The 19,878-nt window shown below is 45.5% G+C and overlaps 1 protein-coding gene across 1 annotated transcript in view; it reads right to left on the bottom strand.

Moving 5' to 3' along the window:
- Nucleotides 1-18,132, bottom strand: part of GRXCR1 (glutaredoxin and cysteine rich domain containing 1) — a 95,499-nt gene extending 77,367 nt beyond the window's left edge. Inside the window, exon 1 of the mRNA XM_044276675.1 lies at nucleotides 17,737-18,132. Coding sequence (XP_044132610.1) covers nucleotides 17,737-18,123 — 387 coding nt within the window. The 5' untranslated portion in view covers nucleotides 18,124-18,132. The remainder of the gene's footprint in view (nucleotides 1-17,736) is intronic.
- Nucleotides 18,133-19,878: the final 1,746 nt, after the last annotated feature.

Here is a 19,878-nt window from a genome sequence, read left to right as displayed (position 1 = left end):
AGAGTTCTGTCGTCGAGGCTCTATGCCGGAAGAATCCTGATCAGGATTATCCTAATGCATTCTGAATGGAGTGAAATCCGTTCAGGATGCATCAGGATTAGAGTTAAGCGAACACCTGGATGTTCGGGTTCGAGAAGTTCGGCCGAACTTCCCGAAAATGTTCGGGTTCGGGTTCCGAACCCGATCCGAACTTCGTCCCGAACCCGAACCCCATTGAAGTCAATGGGGACCCGAACTTTTCGGCACTAAAAAGGCTGTAAAACAGCCCAGGAAAGGGCTAGAGGGCTGCAAAAGGCAGCAACATGTAGGTAAATCCCCTGCAAACAAATGTGGATAGGGAAATGAATTAAAATAAAAATTAAATAAATAAAAATTAACCAAAATCAATTGGAGAGAGGTCCCATAGCAGAGAATCTGGCTTCCCGTCACCCACCACTGGAACAGTCCATTCTCAGATATTTAGGCCCCGGAACCCAGGCAGAGGAGAGAGGTCCCGTAACAGAGAATCTCGCTTCATGTCAGCAGAGAATTAGTCTGCATGTCATAGCAGAGAATGAGGCTTTACGTCAGCCACCACTGCAACAGTCCATTGGCATATATTTAGGCCCAGCACCCAGGCAGAGGAGAGAGGTCCCGTAACAGACAATCTGGCTTCATGTCAGCAGAGAATCAGTCTGCATGTCATAGCAGAGAATGAGGCTTCACGTCAGCCACCACTGCAACAGTCCATTGGCATATATTTAGGCCCAGCACACAGGCAGAGGAGAGAGGTCCCGTAACAGACAATCTGGCTTCATGTCAGCAGAGAATCAGTCTGCATGTCATAGCAGAGAATCAGGCTTCACGTCACCCACCACTGCAACAGTCCATTTTCATAAGTTTAGGCCAAGCACCCAGGCAGAGGAGAGAGGTCCCGTAACAGACAATCTGGCTTCATGTCAGCAGAGAATTAGTCTGCATGTCATAGCAGAGAATGGGGCTTCACGTCACCCACCACTGCAACAGTCCATTGGCATATATTTAGGCCCAGCACCCAGGCAGAGGAGAGAGGTCCCGTAACAGACAATCTGGCTTCATGTCAGCAGAGAATCAGTCTGCATGTCATAGCAGAGAATGAGGCTTCATGTCAGCCACCACTGCAACAGTCCATTGGCATATATTTAGGCCCAGCACACAGGCAGAGGAGAGAGGTCCCGTAACAGACAATCTGGCTTCATGTCAGCAGAGAATTAGTCTGCATGTCATAGCAGAGAATGAGGCTTCACGTCAGCCACCACTGCAACAGTCCATTGGCATATATTTAGGCCCAGCACCCAGGCAGAGGAGAGAGGTCCCGTAACAGACAATCTGGCTTCATGTCAGCAGAGAATCAGTCTGCATGTCATAGCAGAGAATGAGGCTTCACGTCAGCCACCACTGCAACAGTCCATTGGCATATATTTAGGCCCAGCACACAGGCAGAGGAGAGAGGTCCCGTAACAGAAAATCTGGCTTCATGTCAGCAGAGAATTAGTCTGCATGTCATAGCAGAGAATGAGGCTTCACGTCAGCCACCACTGCAACAGTCCATTGGCATTTATTTAGGCCCAGCACACAGGCAGAGGAGAGAGGTCCCGTAACAGACAATCTGGCTTTATGTCAGTAGAGAATCAGTCTGCATGTCATAGCAGAGAATCAGGCTTCACGTCACCCACCACTGCAACAGTCCATTTTCATAAGTTTAGGCCAAGCACCCAGGCAGAGGAGAGAGGTCCCGTAACAGACAATCTGGCTTCATGTCAGCAGAGAATTAGTCTGCATGTCATAGCAGAGAATGAGGCTTCACGTCACCCACCACTGCAACAGTCCATTGGCATATATTTAGGCCCAGCACCCAGGCAGAGGAGAGAGGTCCCGTAACAGACAATCTGGCTTCATGTCAGCAGAGAATTAGTCTGCATGTCATAGCAGAGAATGAGGCTTCACGTCAGCCACCACTGCAACAGTCCATTGGCATATATTTAGGCCCAGCACACAGGCAGAGGAGAGAGGTCCCGTAACAGACAATCTGGCTTCATGTCAGCAGAGAATTAGTCTGCATGTCATAGCAGAGAATGAGGCTTCACGTCACCCACCACTGTAAGAGTCCATTTTCATTAGTTTAGGCCCAGCACCCAGGCAGAGGAGAGAGGTCCCGTAACAGAGGATCTGACTTCATGTCAGCAGAGAATTAGTCTGCATGTCATAGCAGAGAATGAGGCTTCACGTCAGCCACCACTGCAACAGTCCATTGGCATATATTTAGGCCCAGCACCCAGGCAGAGGAGAGAGGTCCCGTAACAGACAATCTGGCTTCATGTCAGCAGAGAATCAGTCTTCATATCATAGCAGAGAATCAGGCTTCACGTCACCCACCACTGTAAGAGTCCATTTTCATAAATTTAGGCCCAGCACCCAGGCAGAGGAGAGAGGTCCCGTAACAGAGGATCTGGCTTCATGTCAGAAGAGAATCATTCTGCATGTCATAGCAGAGAATCAGGCTTCACGTCACCCAACATTGGAACAGTCCATTGGCATATATTTAGGCCCCGGCACCCAGACAGAGGAGAGGTTCATTCAACTTTGGGTAGCCTCGCAATATAATGGTAAAATTAAAATAAAAATAGGATTGAATGAGAAAGTGCCCTGGAGTCCAATAATATATGGTTAAGGGGAGGTAGTTAATGTCTAATCTGGACAAGGGACGGACAGATCCTGTGGGATCCATGCCTGGTTCATTTTTATGAACGTCAGCTTGTCCACATTGGCTGTAGACAGGCGGCTGCGTTTGTCTGTAATGACGCCCCCTGCCGTGCTGAATACACGTTCAGACAAAACGCTGGCCGCCGGGCAGGCCAGCACCTCCAAGGCATAAAAGGCTAGCTCTGGCCACGTGGACAATTTAGAGACCCAGAAGTTGAATGGGGCCGAACCATCAGTCAGTACGTGGAGGGGTGTGCACACGTACTGTTCCACCATGTTAGTGAAATGTTGCCTCCTGCTAACACGTTGCGTATCAGGTGGTGGTGCAGTTAGCTGTGGCGTGTTGACAAAAGTTTTCCACATCTCTGCCATGCTAACCCTGCCCTCAAAGGAGCTGGCATTGACACAGCTGCCTTGGCGACCTCTTGCTCCTCCTCTGCCTTGGCCTTGGGCTTCCACTTGTTCCCCTGTGACATTTGGGAATGCTCTCAGTAGCGCGTCTACCAACGTGCGCTTGTACTCGCGCATCTTCCTATCACGCTCCAGTGCAGGAAGTAAGGTGGGCACATTGTCTTTGTACCGTGGATCCAGCAGGGTGGCAACCCAGTAGTCTGCACAGGTTAAAATGTGGGCAACTCTGCTGTCGTTGCGCAGGCATTGCAGCATGTAGTCGCTCATGTGTGCCAGGCTGCCCAGGGGTAAGGACAAGCTGTCCTCTGTGGGAGGCGTATCGTCATCGTCCTGCCTTTCCCCCCAGCCACGCACCAGTGATGGACCCGAGCTGCGTTGGGTGCCACCCCGCTGTGACCATGCTTCATCCTCATCCTCCTCCACCTCCTCCTCATCCTCGTCCTCCTCGTCCTCCAGTAGTGGGCCCTGGCTGGCCACATTTGTACCTGGCCTCTGCTGTTGCCAAAAACCTCCCTCTGAGTTACTTCGAAGAGACTGGCCTGAAAGTGCTAAAAATGACCCCTCTTCCTCCTCCTGGGCCACCTCCTCTTCCATCATCGCCCTAAGTGTTTTCTCAAGGAGACATAGAAGTGGTATTGTAACGCTGATAACGGCTTCATCGCCACTGGCCATGTTGGTGGAGTACTCGAAACAGCGCAACGGGGCACACAGGTCTCGCATGGAGGCCCAGTCATTGGTGGTGCTGTTCTGTAGTGCGACTGACCCGTGCGTGCTGCAGCTGAAACTCCACTATGGCCTGCTGCTGCTCGCACAGTCTGTCCAGCATGTGCAAGGTGGAGTTCCACCTGGTGGGCACGTCGCATATGAGGTGGTGAGCGGGAAGGCCGAAGTTACGCTGTAGCGCAGACAGGCGAGCAGCAGCAGGATGTGAACGCCGGAAGCGCGAACAGACGGCCCGCACTTTATGCAGCAGCTCTGACATGTCGGGGTAGTTGTGTATGAACTTCTGCACCACCAAATTCAGCACATGCGCCAAGCAAGGGATGTGCGTCAAATTGGCTAGTCCCAGAGCTGCAACGAGATTTCGCCCATTATCACACACCACCAGGCCGGGCTTGAGGCTCACCGGCAGCAACCACTCGTCGGTCTGTTGTTCTATACCCCGCCACAACTCCTGTGCGGTGTGGGGCCTGTCCCCCAAACATATGAGTTTCAGAATGGCCTGCTGACGTTTACCCCGGGCTGTGCTGAAGTTGGTGGTGAAGGTGTGTGGCTGACTGGATGAGCAGGTGGAAGAAGAGGAGGAGGAAGCCGAGAAGGAGGAGGTGGCAACAGGAGGCAAAGAATGTTGCCCTGCGTCCCTGGCCGTGCTTACTGGTCCACGTATCTGTGGTTAGGTGGACCTTGCTACAGATGGCGTTGCGCAGTGCACACTTGATTTTATCGGATACTTGGTTGTGCAGGGAAGGCACGGCTCTCTTGGAGAAGTAGTGGCGGCTGGGAACAACATACTGTGGGACAGCAAGCGACATGAGCTGTTTGAAGCTGTCTGTGTCCACCAGCCTAAATGACAGCATTTCATAGGCCAGTAGTTTAGAAATGCTGGCATTCAGGGCCAAGGATCGAGGGTGGCTAGGTGGGAATTTACGCTTTCTCTCAAATGTTTGTGAGATGGAGAGCTGAACGCTGGCGTGTGACATGGTTGAGACGCTTGGTGACGGAGGTGGTGGTGGTGGTGTTGGTGGTACATCCCCTGTTTGCTGGGCGGCAGGTGCCAACGTTCCTCCAGAGGCGGAGGAAGAGGCCGAGGCAGCAGCAGCAGAAGAGGCCGAGGCGGCAGAAGCAGAAGAGGTAGCAGGGGGAGCCTGAGTGACTTCCTTGGTTTTAAGGTGTTTACTCCACTGCAGTTCATGCTTTGCATGCAGGTGCCTGGTCATGCAGGTTGTGCTCAGGTTCAGAACGTTAATGCCTCGCTTCAGGCTCTGATGGCACAGCGTGCAAACCACTCGGGTCTTGTCGTCAGCACATTGTTTGAAGAAGTGCCATGCCAGGGAACTCCTTGAAGCTGCCTTTGGGGTGCTCGGTCCCAGATGGCGGCGGTCAGTAGCAGGCGGAGTCTCTTGGCAGGCGGGTGTTCTGCTTTTGCCCACTGCTCCCTCTTTTGCTACGCTGTTGGCTCGGTCTCACCACTGCCTCTTCCTCCGAACTGTGAAAGTCAGTGGCACGACCTTCATTCCATGTGGGGTCTAGGACCTCATCGTCCCCTGCATCGTCTTCCACCCAGTCTTGATCCCTGACCTCCTGTTCAGTCTGCACACTGCAGAAAGACGCAGCAGTTGGCACCTGTGTTTCGTCATCATCAGAGACATGCTGAGGTGGTATTCCCATGTCCTCATCATCAGGAAACATAAGTGGTTGTGCGTCAGTGCATTATATGTCTTTCACCGCTGGGGAAGGGCTAGGTGGATGCCCTTGGGAAACCCTGCCAGCGGAGTCTTCAAACAGCATAAGAGACTGCTGCATAACTTGAGGCTGAGACAGTTTCCCTGGTATGCATGGGGGTGATGTGACAGACTGATGGGGTTGGTTTTCAGGTGCCATCTGTGCGCTTTCTGCAGAAGACTGGGTGGGAGATAATGTGAACGTGCTGGATCCACTGTCGGCCACCCAATTGACTAATGCCTGTACCTGCTCAGGCCTTACCATCCTTAGAACGGCATTGGGCCCCACCATATATCGCTGTAAATTCTGGCGGCTACTGGGACCTGAGGTAGTTGGTACACTAGGACGTGTGGATGTGGCAGAACGGCCACGTCCTCTCCCAGCACCAGAGGGTCCACTAACACCACCACGACCATGTCCACGTCCGCGTCCCTTACTAGATGTTTTCCTCATTGTTATGGTTCACCACAACAACAAAAATATTATTTGGCCCAATGTATTGTATTCAAATTCAGCGGGATATAAATTTGAGGCCTAGTATTTAGGCGCTGGGTGACCGGTATGGATTTACTAACAGAATTGGACTTGGAAATGCACAGTAGCGTGTGTGTGAAGTTATTCTGAATGACCCTATGTGCACCTTGAATATTATATACCCTTTTAGGGATAGATTTCAAATAGCTCTGATATAGCAGGAACCACTAAATTATGAAATTGTTAAATTGGGAATTGTATTTCAACCCAGAACAAAAAATGTGCTTTGATGGACACTAAATAACTTTCCCAGCCACAACAGGACAGCGGTAACGAGAGATTTAGCGGGATATAAATTTGAGGCCTAGTATTTAGGCGCTGGGTGACCGGTATGGATTTACTAACAGAATTGATCTTGGAAATGCACAGTACCGTGTGTGTGAAGTTATTCTGAATGACCCTATGTGCACCTTGAATATTATATACCCTTTTAGGGATAGATTTCAAATAGCTCTGATATAGCAGAAACCACTAAATTATGAAATTGCTAAATTGGGAATTGTATTTCAACCCAGAACAAAAAATGTGCTTTGACGGACACTAAATAACTTTCCCAGCCACAACAGGACAGCGGTAACGAGAGATTTAGCGGGATATAAATTTGAGGCCTAGTATTTAGGCGCTGGGTGACCGGTATGGATTTAGTGACAGAATTAGACTTGGAAATGCACAGTAGCGTGTGTGTGAAGTTATTCTGAATGACCCTATGTGCACCTTGAATATTATATACCCTTTTAGGGATAGATTTCAAATAGCTCTGATATAGCAGAAACCACTAAATTATAAAATTGCTAAATTGGGAATTGTATTTCAACCCAGAACAAAAAATGTGCTTTGTCGGACACTAAATAACTTTCCCAGCCACAACAGGACAGCGGTAACGAGAGATTTAGCGGGATATAAATTTGAGGCCTAGTATTTAGGCGCTGGGTGACCGGTATGGATTTAGTGACAGAATTAGACTTGGAAATGCACAGTAGCGTGTGTGTGAAGTTATTCTGAATGACCCTATGTGCACCTTGAATATTATATACCCTTTTAGGGATAGATTTCAAATAGCTCTGATATAGCAGAAACCACTAAATTCTGAAATTGCTAAATTGGGAATTGTATTTCAACCCAGAACAAAAAATGTGCTTTGACGGACACTAAATAACTTTCCCAGCCACAACAGGACAGCGGTAACGAGAGATTTAGCGGGATATAAATTTGAGGCCTAGTATTTAGGCGCTGGGTGACCGGTATGGATTTACTAACAGAATTGGACTTGGAAATGCACAGTAGCGTGTGTGTGAAGTTATTCTGAATGACCCTATGTGCACCTTGAATATTATATACCCTTTTAGGGATAGATTTCAAATAGCTCTGATATAGCAGAAACCACTAAATTATGAAATTGCTAAATTGAGAATTGTATTTCAACCCTGAACAAAAAATGTGCTTTGACGGACACTAAATAACTTGCCCAGCCACAACAGTACAGCGGTAACGACAGATTTAGCGGGATATAAATTTGAGGCCTAGTATTTAGGCGCTGGGTGACCGGTATGTATTTAGTGACAGAATTAGACTGGGATATGGCCAAAAAATAACCACACTATTGCTGGTTAAATGCACTTGGTGACGGGCGCAGCTTGCCCCTGATGTAGTATATGGCCAAAAAATGAACAGACTATTGCTGGTTAAATGCACTTGGTGTGATAGCTTGACCAACCACACTACTGAGGGTTAAATGCACTTGGTGACGGGCGCAGCTTGCCCCTGATGTAGTATATGGCCAAAAAATGAACAGACTATTGCTGGTTAAATGCACTTGGTGTGATAGCTTGACCAACCACACTACTGAGGGTTAAATGCACTTGGTGACGGGCGCAGCTTGCCCCTGATGTAGTATATGGCCAAAAAATGAACAGACTATTGCTGGTTAAATGCACTTGGTGACGGGCGCAGCTTGCCCCTGATTTAGTATATGGCCAAAAAATGAACAGACTATTGCTGGTTAAATGCACTTGGTGTGATAGCTTGACCAACCACACTACTGAGGGGTTAAATGCACTTGGTGACGGGCGCAGCTTGCCCCTGATGTAGTATATGGCCAAAAAATGAACAGACTATTGCTGGTTATATGCACTTGGTGACGGGCGCAGCTTGCCCCTGATTTAGTATATGGCCAAAAATGAACAGACTATTGCTGGTTAAATGCACTTGGTGTGATAGCTTGACCAACCACACTACTGAGGGTTAAATGCACTTGGTGACGGGCGCAGCTTGCCCCTGATTTAGTATATGGCCAAAAAATTAACAGACTATTGCTGGTTAAATGCACTTGGTGTGACAGCTTCACCCTGATGTAGGCTTTAGCCAAAAAACAACCACACCATTGAGGGTTAAATGCACTTGGTGACAGGCGCAGCTTGCCCCTGATGTAGTATATGGCCAAAAAATGAACAGACTATTGCTGGTTAAATGCACTTGGTGTGATAGCTTGACCAACCACACTACTGAGGGTTAAATGCACTTGGTGATGGGCGCAGCTTGCCCCTGATGTAGTATATGGCCAAAAAATGAACAGACTATTGCTGTTTAAATGCACTTGGTGTGACAGCTTGACCAACCACACTACTGAGGGTTAAATGCACTTGGTGACGGGCGCAGCTTGCCCCTGATTTAGTATATGGCCAAAAAATGAACAGACTATTGCTGGTTAAATGCACTTGGTGTCACAGCTTGACCAACCACACTACTGAGGGTTAAATGCACTTGGTGACGGGCGCAGCTTGCCCCTGATGTAGTATATGGCCAAAAAATGAACAGACTATTGCTGGTTAAATGCACTTGGTGACAGGCGCAGCTTGCCCCTGATTTAGTATATGGCCAAAAAATGAACAGACTATTGCTGGTTAAATGCACTTGGTGTGATAGCTTGACCAACCACACTACTGAGGGTTAAATGCACTTGGTGACGGCCGCAGCTTGCCCCTGATGTAGTATATGGCCAACAAATGAACAGACTATTGCTGGTTAAATGCACTTGGTGTGATAGCTTGACCAACCACACTACTGAGGGTTAAATGCACTTGGTGACGGGCGCAGCTTGCCCCTGATGTAGTATATGGCCAAAAAATGAACAGACTATTGCTGGTTAAATGCACTTGGTGTCACAGCTTGACCAACCACACTACTGAGGGTTAAATGCACTTGGTGACGAGCGCAGCTTGCCCCTGATGTAGTATATGGCCAAAAAATGAACAGACTATTGCTGGTTATATGCACTTGGTGACGGGCGCAGCTTGCCCCTGATTTAGTATATGGCCAAAAAATGAACAGACTATTGCTGGTTAAATGCACTTGGTGTGATAGCTTGACCAACCACACTACTGAGGGTTAAATGCACTTGGTGACGGGCGCAGCTTGCCCCTGATGTAGTATATGGCCAAAAAATAAAAAGACTATTGCTGGTTAAATGCACTTGGTGTGACAGCTTCACCCTGATGTAGGCTTTAGCCAAAAAACAACCACACCATTGAGGGTTAAATGCACTTGGTGACAGGCGCAGCTTGCCCCTGATGTAGTATATGGCCAAAAAATAAACAGACTATTGCTGGTTAAATGCACTTGGTGTGACAGCTTCACCCTGATGTAGGCTTTAGCCAAAAAACAACCACACCATTGAGGGTTAAATGCACTTGGTCGCAGCTTGTGCTGGCGCACCACAAGACACAAGATGGCCGCCGATCACCCCAGAAAAATGTGACTGACAAATGGTCTGGGCAGCCTAAAAACAGTGAGCAATTGAGTATCAGCAGCTCGATGATCCACAGCTGCAGATCGATCAATAATCAAGTACTTTGGAGGAGTTAATCTGCCTAATCTCGCCCTACTGTCGCAGCCGCAACCTCTCCCTACGCTAATCAGAGCAGAGTGACGGGCGGCGCTATGTGACTCCAGCTTAAATAGAGGCTGGGTCACATGGTGCTCTGGCCAATCACAGCCATGCCAATAGTAGGCATGGCTGTGATGGCCTCTTGGGGCAAGTAGTATGACGCTTGTTGATTGGCTGCTTTGCAGCCTTTCAAAAAGCGCCAAGAAAGCGTCACAAAAGCGCCAAGAAAGCGACGAACACCGAACCCGAACCCGGACTTTTACGAAAATGTCCGGGTTCGGGTCCGTGTCACGGACACCCCAAAATTCGGTACGAACCCGAACTATACAGTTCGAGTTCGCTCATCCCTAATCAGGATGTCTTCAGTTCCGGAACGGAACGTTTTTTGGCCGGAGAAAATACCGCAGCATGCTGCGCTTTTTGCTCCGGCCAAAAATCCTGAACACTTGCCGCAAGGCCGGATCCGGAATTAATGCCCAAAGGCATTGATCCGGATCCGGCCTTAAGCTAAACGTTTCGGCGCATTGCCGGATACGACGTTTTGCTTTTTCTCAATGGTTACCATGGCTGCCGGGACGCTAAAGTCCCGGCAGCCATGGTAAAGTGTAGTGGGGAGCGGGGGAGCAGCATACTCACCGTCCGTGCGGCTCCCGGGGCGCTCCAGAGTGACGTCAGGGCGCCCCAGGCGCATGGATGACGTGATCGCATGGCACGTCATCCATGCGCATGGGGCGCCCTGACGTCACTCTGGATCCAGACAACGCAAATGTGAAAGAGGCCTTATGTAGGTGCTTAGTTTTTGTGGCATGAGGTGATGGTTTGATTAGTACTATTTTGGAATACATTCTACTTTTTGTTCGTTTGGTATTACACTTTTTGTGACATATGGTGACAAAAAAATAGATTTTTTTGGCATTTTTTTTTTTTTTACAGTAAACCACGTGATATTTTTATAACCTGATTGGTTGTTACTGATGCGGCAATTAAATTTGTCTATTTTTTATATTTATTTTAGTTTTACACAATAAAAGCATTTTTGAAAAAAACAATTATGTTTTTATGTCTCCATCTTATGAAAGCCATATCTTTTTTTATTTTTTGGGCAACTGTCTTAGGTAGGGTCTCATTTTTTGCGGGATGAGATGACTGTTTGGTACTATTTTGGGGTACATACTACTTTTTAACCATTTGATATTACACTTTGTGTGATGTAAGGTGACAAAAAATGGATTTTTTTAAGGTTTTTATTTTTATTTTGTTACAGTGTTTACCAGGCGGGTTAGCTCATGTGATATTTTTATAGAGTAGGTTGTTACAGATGCAGCGATACGGAATATTTTTGTTTTAAACAATAAAAGCATTTTTGAAACAAAAAATTTATGTTTTAGTGCCTCCATTTTCTGAGAGCCATATTTTAGTTTTCTTAGTTAGGGTCTCATTTTTTGCGGGATGAGATGATGGTTTGATTCATATTATTTTTGGATTCATTACTTTTTGGGATGAAAGTTTTTTTAGCACAGTTTTTGTGATCATGTGATATTTTTATAGAGCAGGTTGTTACGCATGTGGCAATACCTAATATGTCTGGGGTTTTTTTATACTATTTTATTATTTACTGTTTTTTGTCTCTTTTTATGGGAAAGAGGCTTTTTTTAATTGAAAATTAAAAAAAATTTATTGTTAAAAAGACTTTTATTTCACTTTTTTTTTTTTTTTTTGTCCCACTTTAACATTACAGGGTCTGATCCCTGTTTCAATGCAGCACAATACATCTGTATTGTACTGCATTGAATATCAGTGTATTACCGAGTGTAATACACTGATAGTTTGCCTATGAGACCCAGCCTGGGGCTTGGCTTCATGGGCCTCCATAGCTGCTGGGCTCCAATGCCTTTGAATGGCATGGGTTGCCATGGCAACCACCGGGTCCCGCCACCGAAGCACTGGGGCCCGACGGCTCAGGAGAGAGAGCGCAAACCTCCCATATGCCACGGTCAGCACTGACCGCGGCATATGAGGGGTTAATCCTCCGGCATCTCCGTTGTCACAGATGCTGTTGGATGCAGCAGGGATCTGCCTGTCAGTAACAACCGGATCCTTGCTACTGATCGAGGCACCGCACATGGGGGCAGGAAAGACCACAGAACAAAGTACCGGCCATTTAGGATGAGCATTCTCATGCTGGGTCCTTAAGGGGTTAAACGTGCAATATCATATAATTAACTAAAGTAAAAATAAAGTAAATACAATTACTGTATTTTTTATAGAGACTCGTACCATACTTTTTGCTTTGTAAGATACTTTTTTCCCCCAAACGAGGGGGGAAAATGGCAGTTTGTCTAATAAAGCAAATACTAGTGAGAACTTCCAATATGGAAGAGCTCACTAGTATGCAGTAAGCATGTGAGTGAATCGCTGCCAGTGCTGGCTGTACTCACAAATCTTTGGTCTTCAGGATCAGGATGCAGTGTGTACACTATGACCTGACACTGTACGATGTCAGGTCAAAGTGTAGCGTGGACCCGGAGAAGAACAGGGAGCAGAGAATGCAGGAAGAGTGGCTGAATGTGTAGAGTGGAGGCGCCACCCGGAGAGGTAAGTTTATTTACCCTAGTTATTTTTTGTTCTGATCTGAGGTCTGTTAAAAATTTTTTTTTCTGATTTACCTCTTCTAAAACTTAGGTGCATCTTATAAATAAAAAAAATACAGTCATTTCCAAACTGTATTTCCCAGAAGAACAGAGATGGGTATTTTGAGTATTCATCCTTTTATGGCCATTATCTGTTGATTTGCCTGCACAGTACCAAAAAGTGGATGAAAAAGAAATTTCCTCATTACATGTATGAATTACTTTTTGTATTTACCTGGTCTTTAACTATAAAGGACTCATTGTGCCAAAGTTCATTGAAACCAGTTATGCAGAAGGTACAGTATAAGAAGCATTAGTAAGAAACTGACTAAAGTCAACTAATGCATATCAGGCACAGTATGTTACTGAGCGCTGCAATGATACAGTAGATGAAGATATCAGCCTTACTCAGGTAAGATCGATTGCATGGCTCAATATTGGTTACGATACAGGGACCATTTTAAGTATATGACATTTGTCAAATGAAATCTAGAATTTACATTCATGAATATTTACAATGACAGTTCGACATATGTTATAGTGAATCTGATAAATTACCTTCACCTGAGGCTTCATTCTGTCCTTGCAGGTATATACCTACATTAATTATGTATTATGATTCTCTTTTACTGCTGCTAGAGCTCTGCAGTCTCCCTACAGCAACTCTTCTGCCATATCCTACATCATAGTCAGAAATGCTTACTATCCAGTCAACAGTGGCGGATTATAATTGGGGTGTTCGGGTGTGTAGCCCCGAGCCTGGCATCGCTGGAGGGCCCAACGCCGACCCAAACGCCCACAAACTACACCGGGGTATGGGAGCACATAGCTCCCTGCCCCGCCGCCGTCCGCCGATCACCGCCAGTGCAGTAGTAAAATCTCGGCGCAGGCGGGTGTGATGACATCATCGCGCCACGCCTGGATGCAGCACACTGACGTGTGCGCAGTGCGCCTGCACCATCTACAAGTGAGCGCCGACTGGGACACAGGTAAGTATTAGCTTTTTTTTTTTTGTGCCAACAACCAACTTTGCCCAGGTATAAATTAATACTTCACTTTTATTTGAATACAAGTAAAACCTAAATGCTAAGTGTGTGCGAGGTGCACTCTTTAATTGAACTTAAACAGAACCAAAAAATTAAGGGGTGTTAAAAACACAGTACACCACTTCACTGGTAGGTGTATTGCTTTGACAATTAGGCGGGGGGAAGAGATGTGCACTATCTTTCACCCTTACCACTGTAAGGGCAGAACACTACCGTACCACCGTCCGCGGTGACTCTGCCAGCTGAGAATGGTTGTAATAACAGCCTTATAGAGTGGTGGGAGAAATGGGAATATCAACCCACTATGTGAATGGCGCATAAAGTTGATCTCAGACTGGGATTAGTGGCCAACGTTGCTTGGTTTGGTTTAGCAATCAAGTTAGATGTGGTTTTGGCTACTGTGCACCGAGTCCGTGTTGCGGTGTTAGTTGCCACTAATCCCAGTCTGAGATCAACTTTATGCGCCATTCACATAGTGGGTTGATATTCCCATTTCTCCCACCACTCTATAAGGCTGTTATTACAACCATTCTCAGCTGGCAGAGTCACCGCGGACGGTGGTACGGTAGTGTTCTGCCCTTACAGTGGTAAGGGTGAAAGATAGTGCACATCTCTTCCCCCCGCCTAATTGTCAAAGCAATACACCTACCAGTGAAGTGGTGTACTGTGTTTTTAACACCCCTTAATTTTTTGGTTCTGTTTAAGTTCAATTAAAGAGTGCACCTCGCACACACTTAGCATTTAGGTTTTACTTGTATTCAAATAAAAGTGAAGTATTAATTTATAACTGGGTCAAGACAGGTTCTATTGCCTGGATAGGCATTTGTAAATAAACTAGTAAAATTACCTTACCCAGGTCAGGTCCTAATTATATTCATAACAACCAACTTTGGGGGACATTACTGAAGGGACAGTGGGGGGACAAACTACTACGTGGGGGCAAATTACTAGTGTGGGGGAAATTAATACTGTGGGGGCAGTGTGGGGGACAATTAATACTGTGGGGGCAAATTACTACAATGGGGGAATTAATACTGTGAGGGCAGTGTGGAGAAATTAATACTGTGGGGGCCGCGTAGAGAAATTAATACTGTGGGGGAAGTGTGGAAAAAATGTATACTGTGGGGGCAGTGGGGGGGGGAATCATTTAATGGATGGCAGTGTTAGGGCAAATTATCTAATTGGGGCAGTGTGGGGGGTTATTACTTGATGGGGGCAGTGTGGGGGGGGCAAATTACTTAATGAAGGGCAGTATGGGGGCAAATTACTTAATGGATGGAAGTGTCAGGGCAAATTATCTACTGGGGGCAGTGTGTGGGGTTTTTACTTGATGGGGCAGTGTGGGGGCAAATTAATTTGTGGGGGAAAATACTACATGGGAGGCAGTGTGGAAGAAATTACTGTATGGAGCAGTGTGGGGGAAATTACTGTATGGAGCAGTGTGGGGGAAATTACTGTACGGAGCAGTGTGGGGGAAATTACTATATGGGGCAGTGTGGGGAAATTACTGTATGGAGCAGTGGGGGGGAAATTACTGTACGGAGCAGTGGGGGGGAAATTACTATATGGGGCAGTTTTGGAAAATTACTATATGGAGCAGTGTTGGGGAAATTACTATATGGGGCAGTTTTGGAAAATTACTATATGGGGCAGTTTGGGAAAATTACTATATGGGGCAGTGTAGGGAAATTACTGTATGAAGCGGTGTGGGGGAAATTACTGTATTAAGCGGTGTGGGGGAAATTACTGTATGAAGCGGTGTGGGGGAAATTACTGTATGGAGCAGTGTGGGGGAAATTACTATATGGGAGCAGTGTGAGGGCATTTCTATTAGGGGACATTATTTTTGGGGACACTATACAGGCATTATTACCTGGAGCACAGTATAGGGTGTTATTATTACTAGGGGCACTCTAGGGGACATTATAATTGCTGTAGACACTATAGGGACCTTTGGGGTAATTTATCAAACTGGTGTAAAGTAGAACTGGGTTAGTTACCCATAGCAACATATTTCACCTTTCATTTTTCACAGCTCCTTTGGAAAATGAAAGGTGGAATCTGATTAGTTGCTATGGGCACCTAAGCCAGTTCTACTTTACACCAGTTTTATAAATGACCCCACTTATGAGAAATTTAACGTGTCTGTGTAACAAACTCTGTAGAGAGGAAATATGGCTGAAATAATTAGTCATGGTGGTCTGGGTCAAACGGAGGAGAAGTGGAAAGAGAAGATCTATATAACAGGAGATGTCACTGGATGTAACAGGTATGTGGTGCTGTATTCCCCTATATGTAGAGCTGGCTCACTACTGTGACCTGCGTCTCATCTTCTCCTCCAAGTCTTTTTTTTATCATAATTGTATGTATTTTAAATTTGGCAACTAAAGTTTTGTAATAACTTTCTGTGTACAGATTATGTAGTAGATGTTCCATGCAGTCCTATGTAACACCCCACATAACACAATAGTTCACTGTGGGGTGTTACATAGGACTGCAGGTAGCATCTATGACATCTGTACTGTAGAGAGTTATGAGATGGTGGGAGTCCGACTCCTGGCACCCCCAGCCAATCAGCTGTTTGAGGAGACCGCGGTGTTAAAGTGAGCGCCGCAGCCTCTTTGCTTGTTACCAAGCACAGCGCTGTCCATTTGATAGCACTGCGCTTGGTATTACAGCTTAGACCCAATCACTCAGATGGGACAGAGCTGCACCTAGACCATGTGAACGATGTCATATTGCCTAGGAAGAGACTTTGCCGCTTACGAAGCACCGCAACCTCTTTATACAGAAGAAAAACTAAAATTAAAATGGAGGGGGGCCGAATTGGGTAGACAGCCCCGGGCCTATCATGCACCTAATCTGCCCTGCCAGTCAAAGGAGAGTGCATAGAATGCAGCACATTTATCAGAGTAGAATCAAATATGTAATTGCCTCAGAAATCTTGCTTTCTAAGCAAATACAGATAAAACACAGACTAGGTCAGGACTACTGAATAGAAACAGTGTTTCTACACTACTCACAAAAAGTTTGGAATATTTGGCTTTTGGGTGAAATTTATGAAAAACGTAAAAACTTCACGCTACAGTGATATTATATCATGAAAGTCGGGCATTTAAGTAGAAGCCCAATTTATTGAAACAAAAGCCAACAACTTTTTGTGAGTAGTGTATATGGTAGTTACATGCAATAAATGGAAGTCTTGCTCATTTATCCTGTGTTGAACCTGACACATAAAACCTCTTCTGAGACAGATACTCAAATGAGCTCAGTTGACTTGAGACAGCTTCAAGGAGGTTGGTTAGTAATACAGAAGCTGCTACGGGTCTCCTAGGGCAGATAAAGGGGTAGAGTATAAAGAATGTCATCTGGAAATCATTTTTCTCTTTTGAGAAAGAACCTCAGCCATTCAACATATGCTTAAAACTGGCATACAATGTATGAAGAATAATGTATAAAGTACAGCAACATCTGCATAGTTACAATTTTAATACATGACCCCAAAAAGTGCATTTTTAGCCACATGCACCACTGTATGACACTGAAAACTGAAATCTGGCTGCTACTGTACATCTGCACTGCACTCATTCAGAAAGGAGACCCTTTCAGTAGACCCCTTTGAGCCAATTTCCACAATTTGGTGACCACTTTTGGGGTAAATGGCACTCTGCAAATTTCTGACTACGGCCTAAGATTTATACTGGTCAGACACTTCCAAAAACTTTCACAGATCACAAACTTAGAAGCAAATATGGCTTAGGCAACTTTCATATCTGTAGAGCCTCTGTCAGAGGTGCTGTTGTATTTGACAGGGAAAATAGAGTTGCAAGCAGTGCTACTTTTCCATCAAAACAACAGACCCATCGATGAAGCCTGAAAAACCCAGTCATAAGTCAGTGGGCCCCATTGGGCATCCGTGGTGTCCACTGTGCAACAGATCCCTCACAGCTTCATGGCCTCCGTTATAACCTGAAGTCACAGTGCATGTCTGAGAATCTTAATTGATCTATTCTATACCAATAATGAAGGTGTTTTTAATGTTCCTTTAATTATCATTGTCTTTCCTTACCTGGAAAACCTTTGCCAAATTGTCAAACAAAGCTTGGCCTGCACTGACTTTGTGCTTGACTCCTCGCACTGTGCCATTCTTACTGAGAATATTCACTCGCTTTGTACCAAATCCTCTGTCTTTAGTGGCTCTCGCTAAAACAAGCAAGTCGTCCGGTTCATTTTCGCTTTCATCATACTCCGACCCTAAGAAGCCGTTATGATGACCATCTGTTTCACTTGGTATGCTGTTTTGTTCAGTCTCTGAGCTGCTGGCACATTCAGAATCCAATGAGTCTCCATCAGTGTAGACTTCTTTCAGCACTCGTCCACTATAAGATGACGCTATCCTAAACCTCACTTTTCTCTGCTGCCTCTCTCCTTCCGCCTTCATCTCCATGTTCATCATATGTCCATCCATGGATAAAAAAATAAAAATAAAACCCTTTACATTGTCCAGGCCCCAGAGTGTCACATCATTTGCCGAGCTGTCACACTAACAATAGGTATACTCCATGTAATGACAAAAGTACCCATAAGGAAATAACGTCTGGTATGGAAAGGTGTAGCTTACTCTGAAACTGCTATTAATAATGAATTCCTGTGTGCTATGGTTACCCTTAAGCTAAAACCTGTAAATGAATATGCCTGATTAATTATGGAAGATCTGTAGTGTACTTTCACAGCAGAACTGATAAAGAGAAGCCATGTTACCCAAGAAAAGTACTAATAAAATGAGTTACTTATCATGAGATAAAGATGCAATATACTGTACAATTTGGAAGTCATTCAACATCATATCTTCGGAGAAAGTGCATGCTATAACCATGCCAAGTAACTTAATTATCTTGAGTATAAAAAATGTAGCTGAATAAGGAATTCAGCCATGACAATGCAGAACGCAAGGGCTGCCAAAATATAACAGAGGAACGCCATCGTTTTTATAGATATGGTGCACAAATACCAGAACACATGTAGTACCAATATCAGATGTGCCATACTCAGTCACAGAAGGGAGGGGTATTCTTCATCCATATTTTCTAGGTCGTCTATAGACATATATGCAACTCACAGAGGCTATACGGATAACTGGCTACCCGTGGAATGCAACATGGTGCATATCAGCAAAAGTGAGCTTGTCATAAGATCTGTTAATTGAACCATATTTATCAGAAAGTGAATGTCCATTCTTAAATACCGTTCTTATACAAACAGGTTCAAAAGTTAAGCAAAGAGTATGGAGTCTTATGCACTAAACAGGGTTGAAAATTCACAAATTTTAATAATTTAGAATGTTTATCAAAAAGCTGCCAAAAATTTATAGTTTTAATCCAGTAGTGGTGTGGAATAAATGGAAAAAATTTGGCTCAAATTACAGCAACTAAGCAAAACTGACTTCAAAAAGTCTCCTCATTATAAATTGCCCAGTTTGTATGTTCTCCCTATGTACAGTATGAGATAAATATCCCAATGTAAGATAGGCTGTTCGTGTTGACAGACTATATAATAGCTCAGTAGTCTCAATTTTTATATCATGAACTGAGTGTGCCTTTGTGAGAACTAATAATACATAACTTTTATTATTCCCGTTAAAATAAGTGAGACAGTGTTACTAAAATTACTGATGTGCGTATAGCTTTCAGTGGTCTTTTGCCCTAATCAGAACTTGGCGGGTAACGGTGGGGGTTGCTTCTTAGGTGAGTTTTGCGTGTGATGCTCACTACTTGCTGCTTCAGCTAGGCCTACTTGTCTCTGACCCTCAAACTCTAGTCTTGAGTGTGGAGATAGGCTAACTGGCTGCAGTCGGAGCACTCACCCTGAAAAGAGCGACCCCCAGCCACTGGAACCTCGGGCCTGATCTACCTGTCCCTTCTCATAACAGCTGCCTACAAGCACCATCCGACGCGTTTCGCCATAATACAATGGCTCATCAGGGAGCGATCTGTGCAGTGGCAGAATTTATTTATAAAAAACAGCAGTGGCAGCTTGCTAAAAGACTCTGTCTCCTTTTATGCTCCTGGTACCGCCCACTTAGATGGCGCTCAACAATCCCTAGGGAACAGAGGAGGGCCAGAGGGCAGCGCTCTGCTGTCCTGGCCCGCCCCACCCCGCAATTGCGGACAAGATTAGGCATTTTCTATTATAGTGCCGGCAATGTGTGGTC

This window comes from Bufo gargarizans, chromosome 1 (genome assembly GCF_014858855.1).
Source record: "Bufo gargarizans isolate SCDJY-AF-19 chromosome 1, ASM1485885v1, whole genome shotgun sequence".
Lineage (NCBI taxonomy): Eukaryota > Metazoa > Chordata > Amphibia > Anura > Bufonidae > Bufo > Bufo gargarizans.
This window is presented reverse-complemented; position numbering and strand designations above follow the sequence as displayed.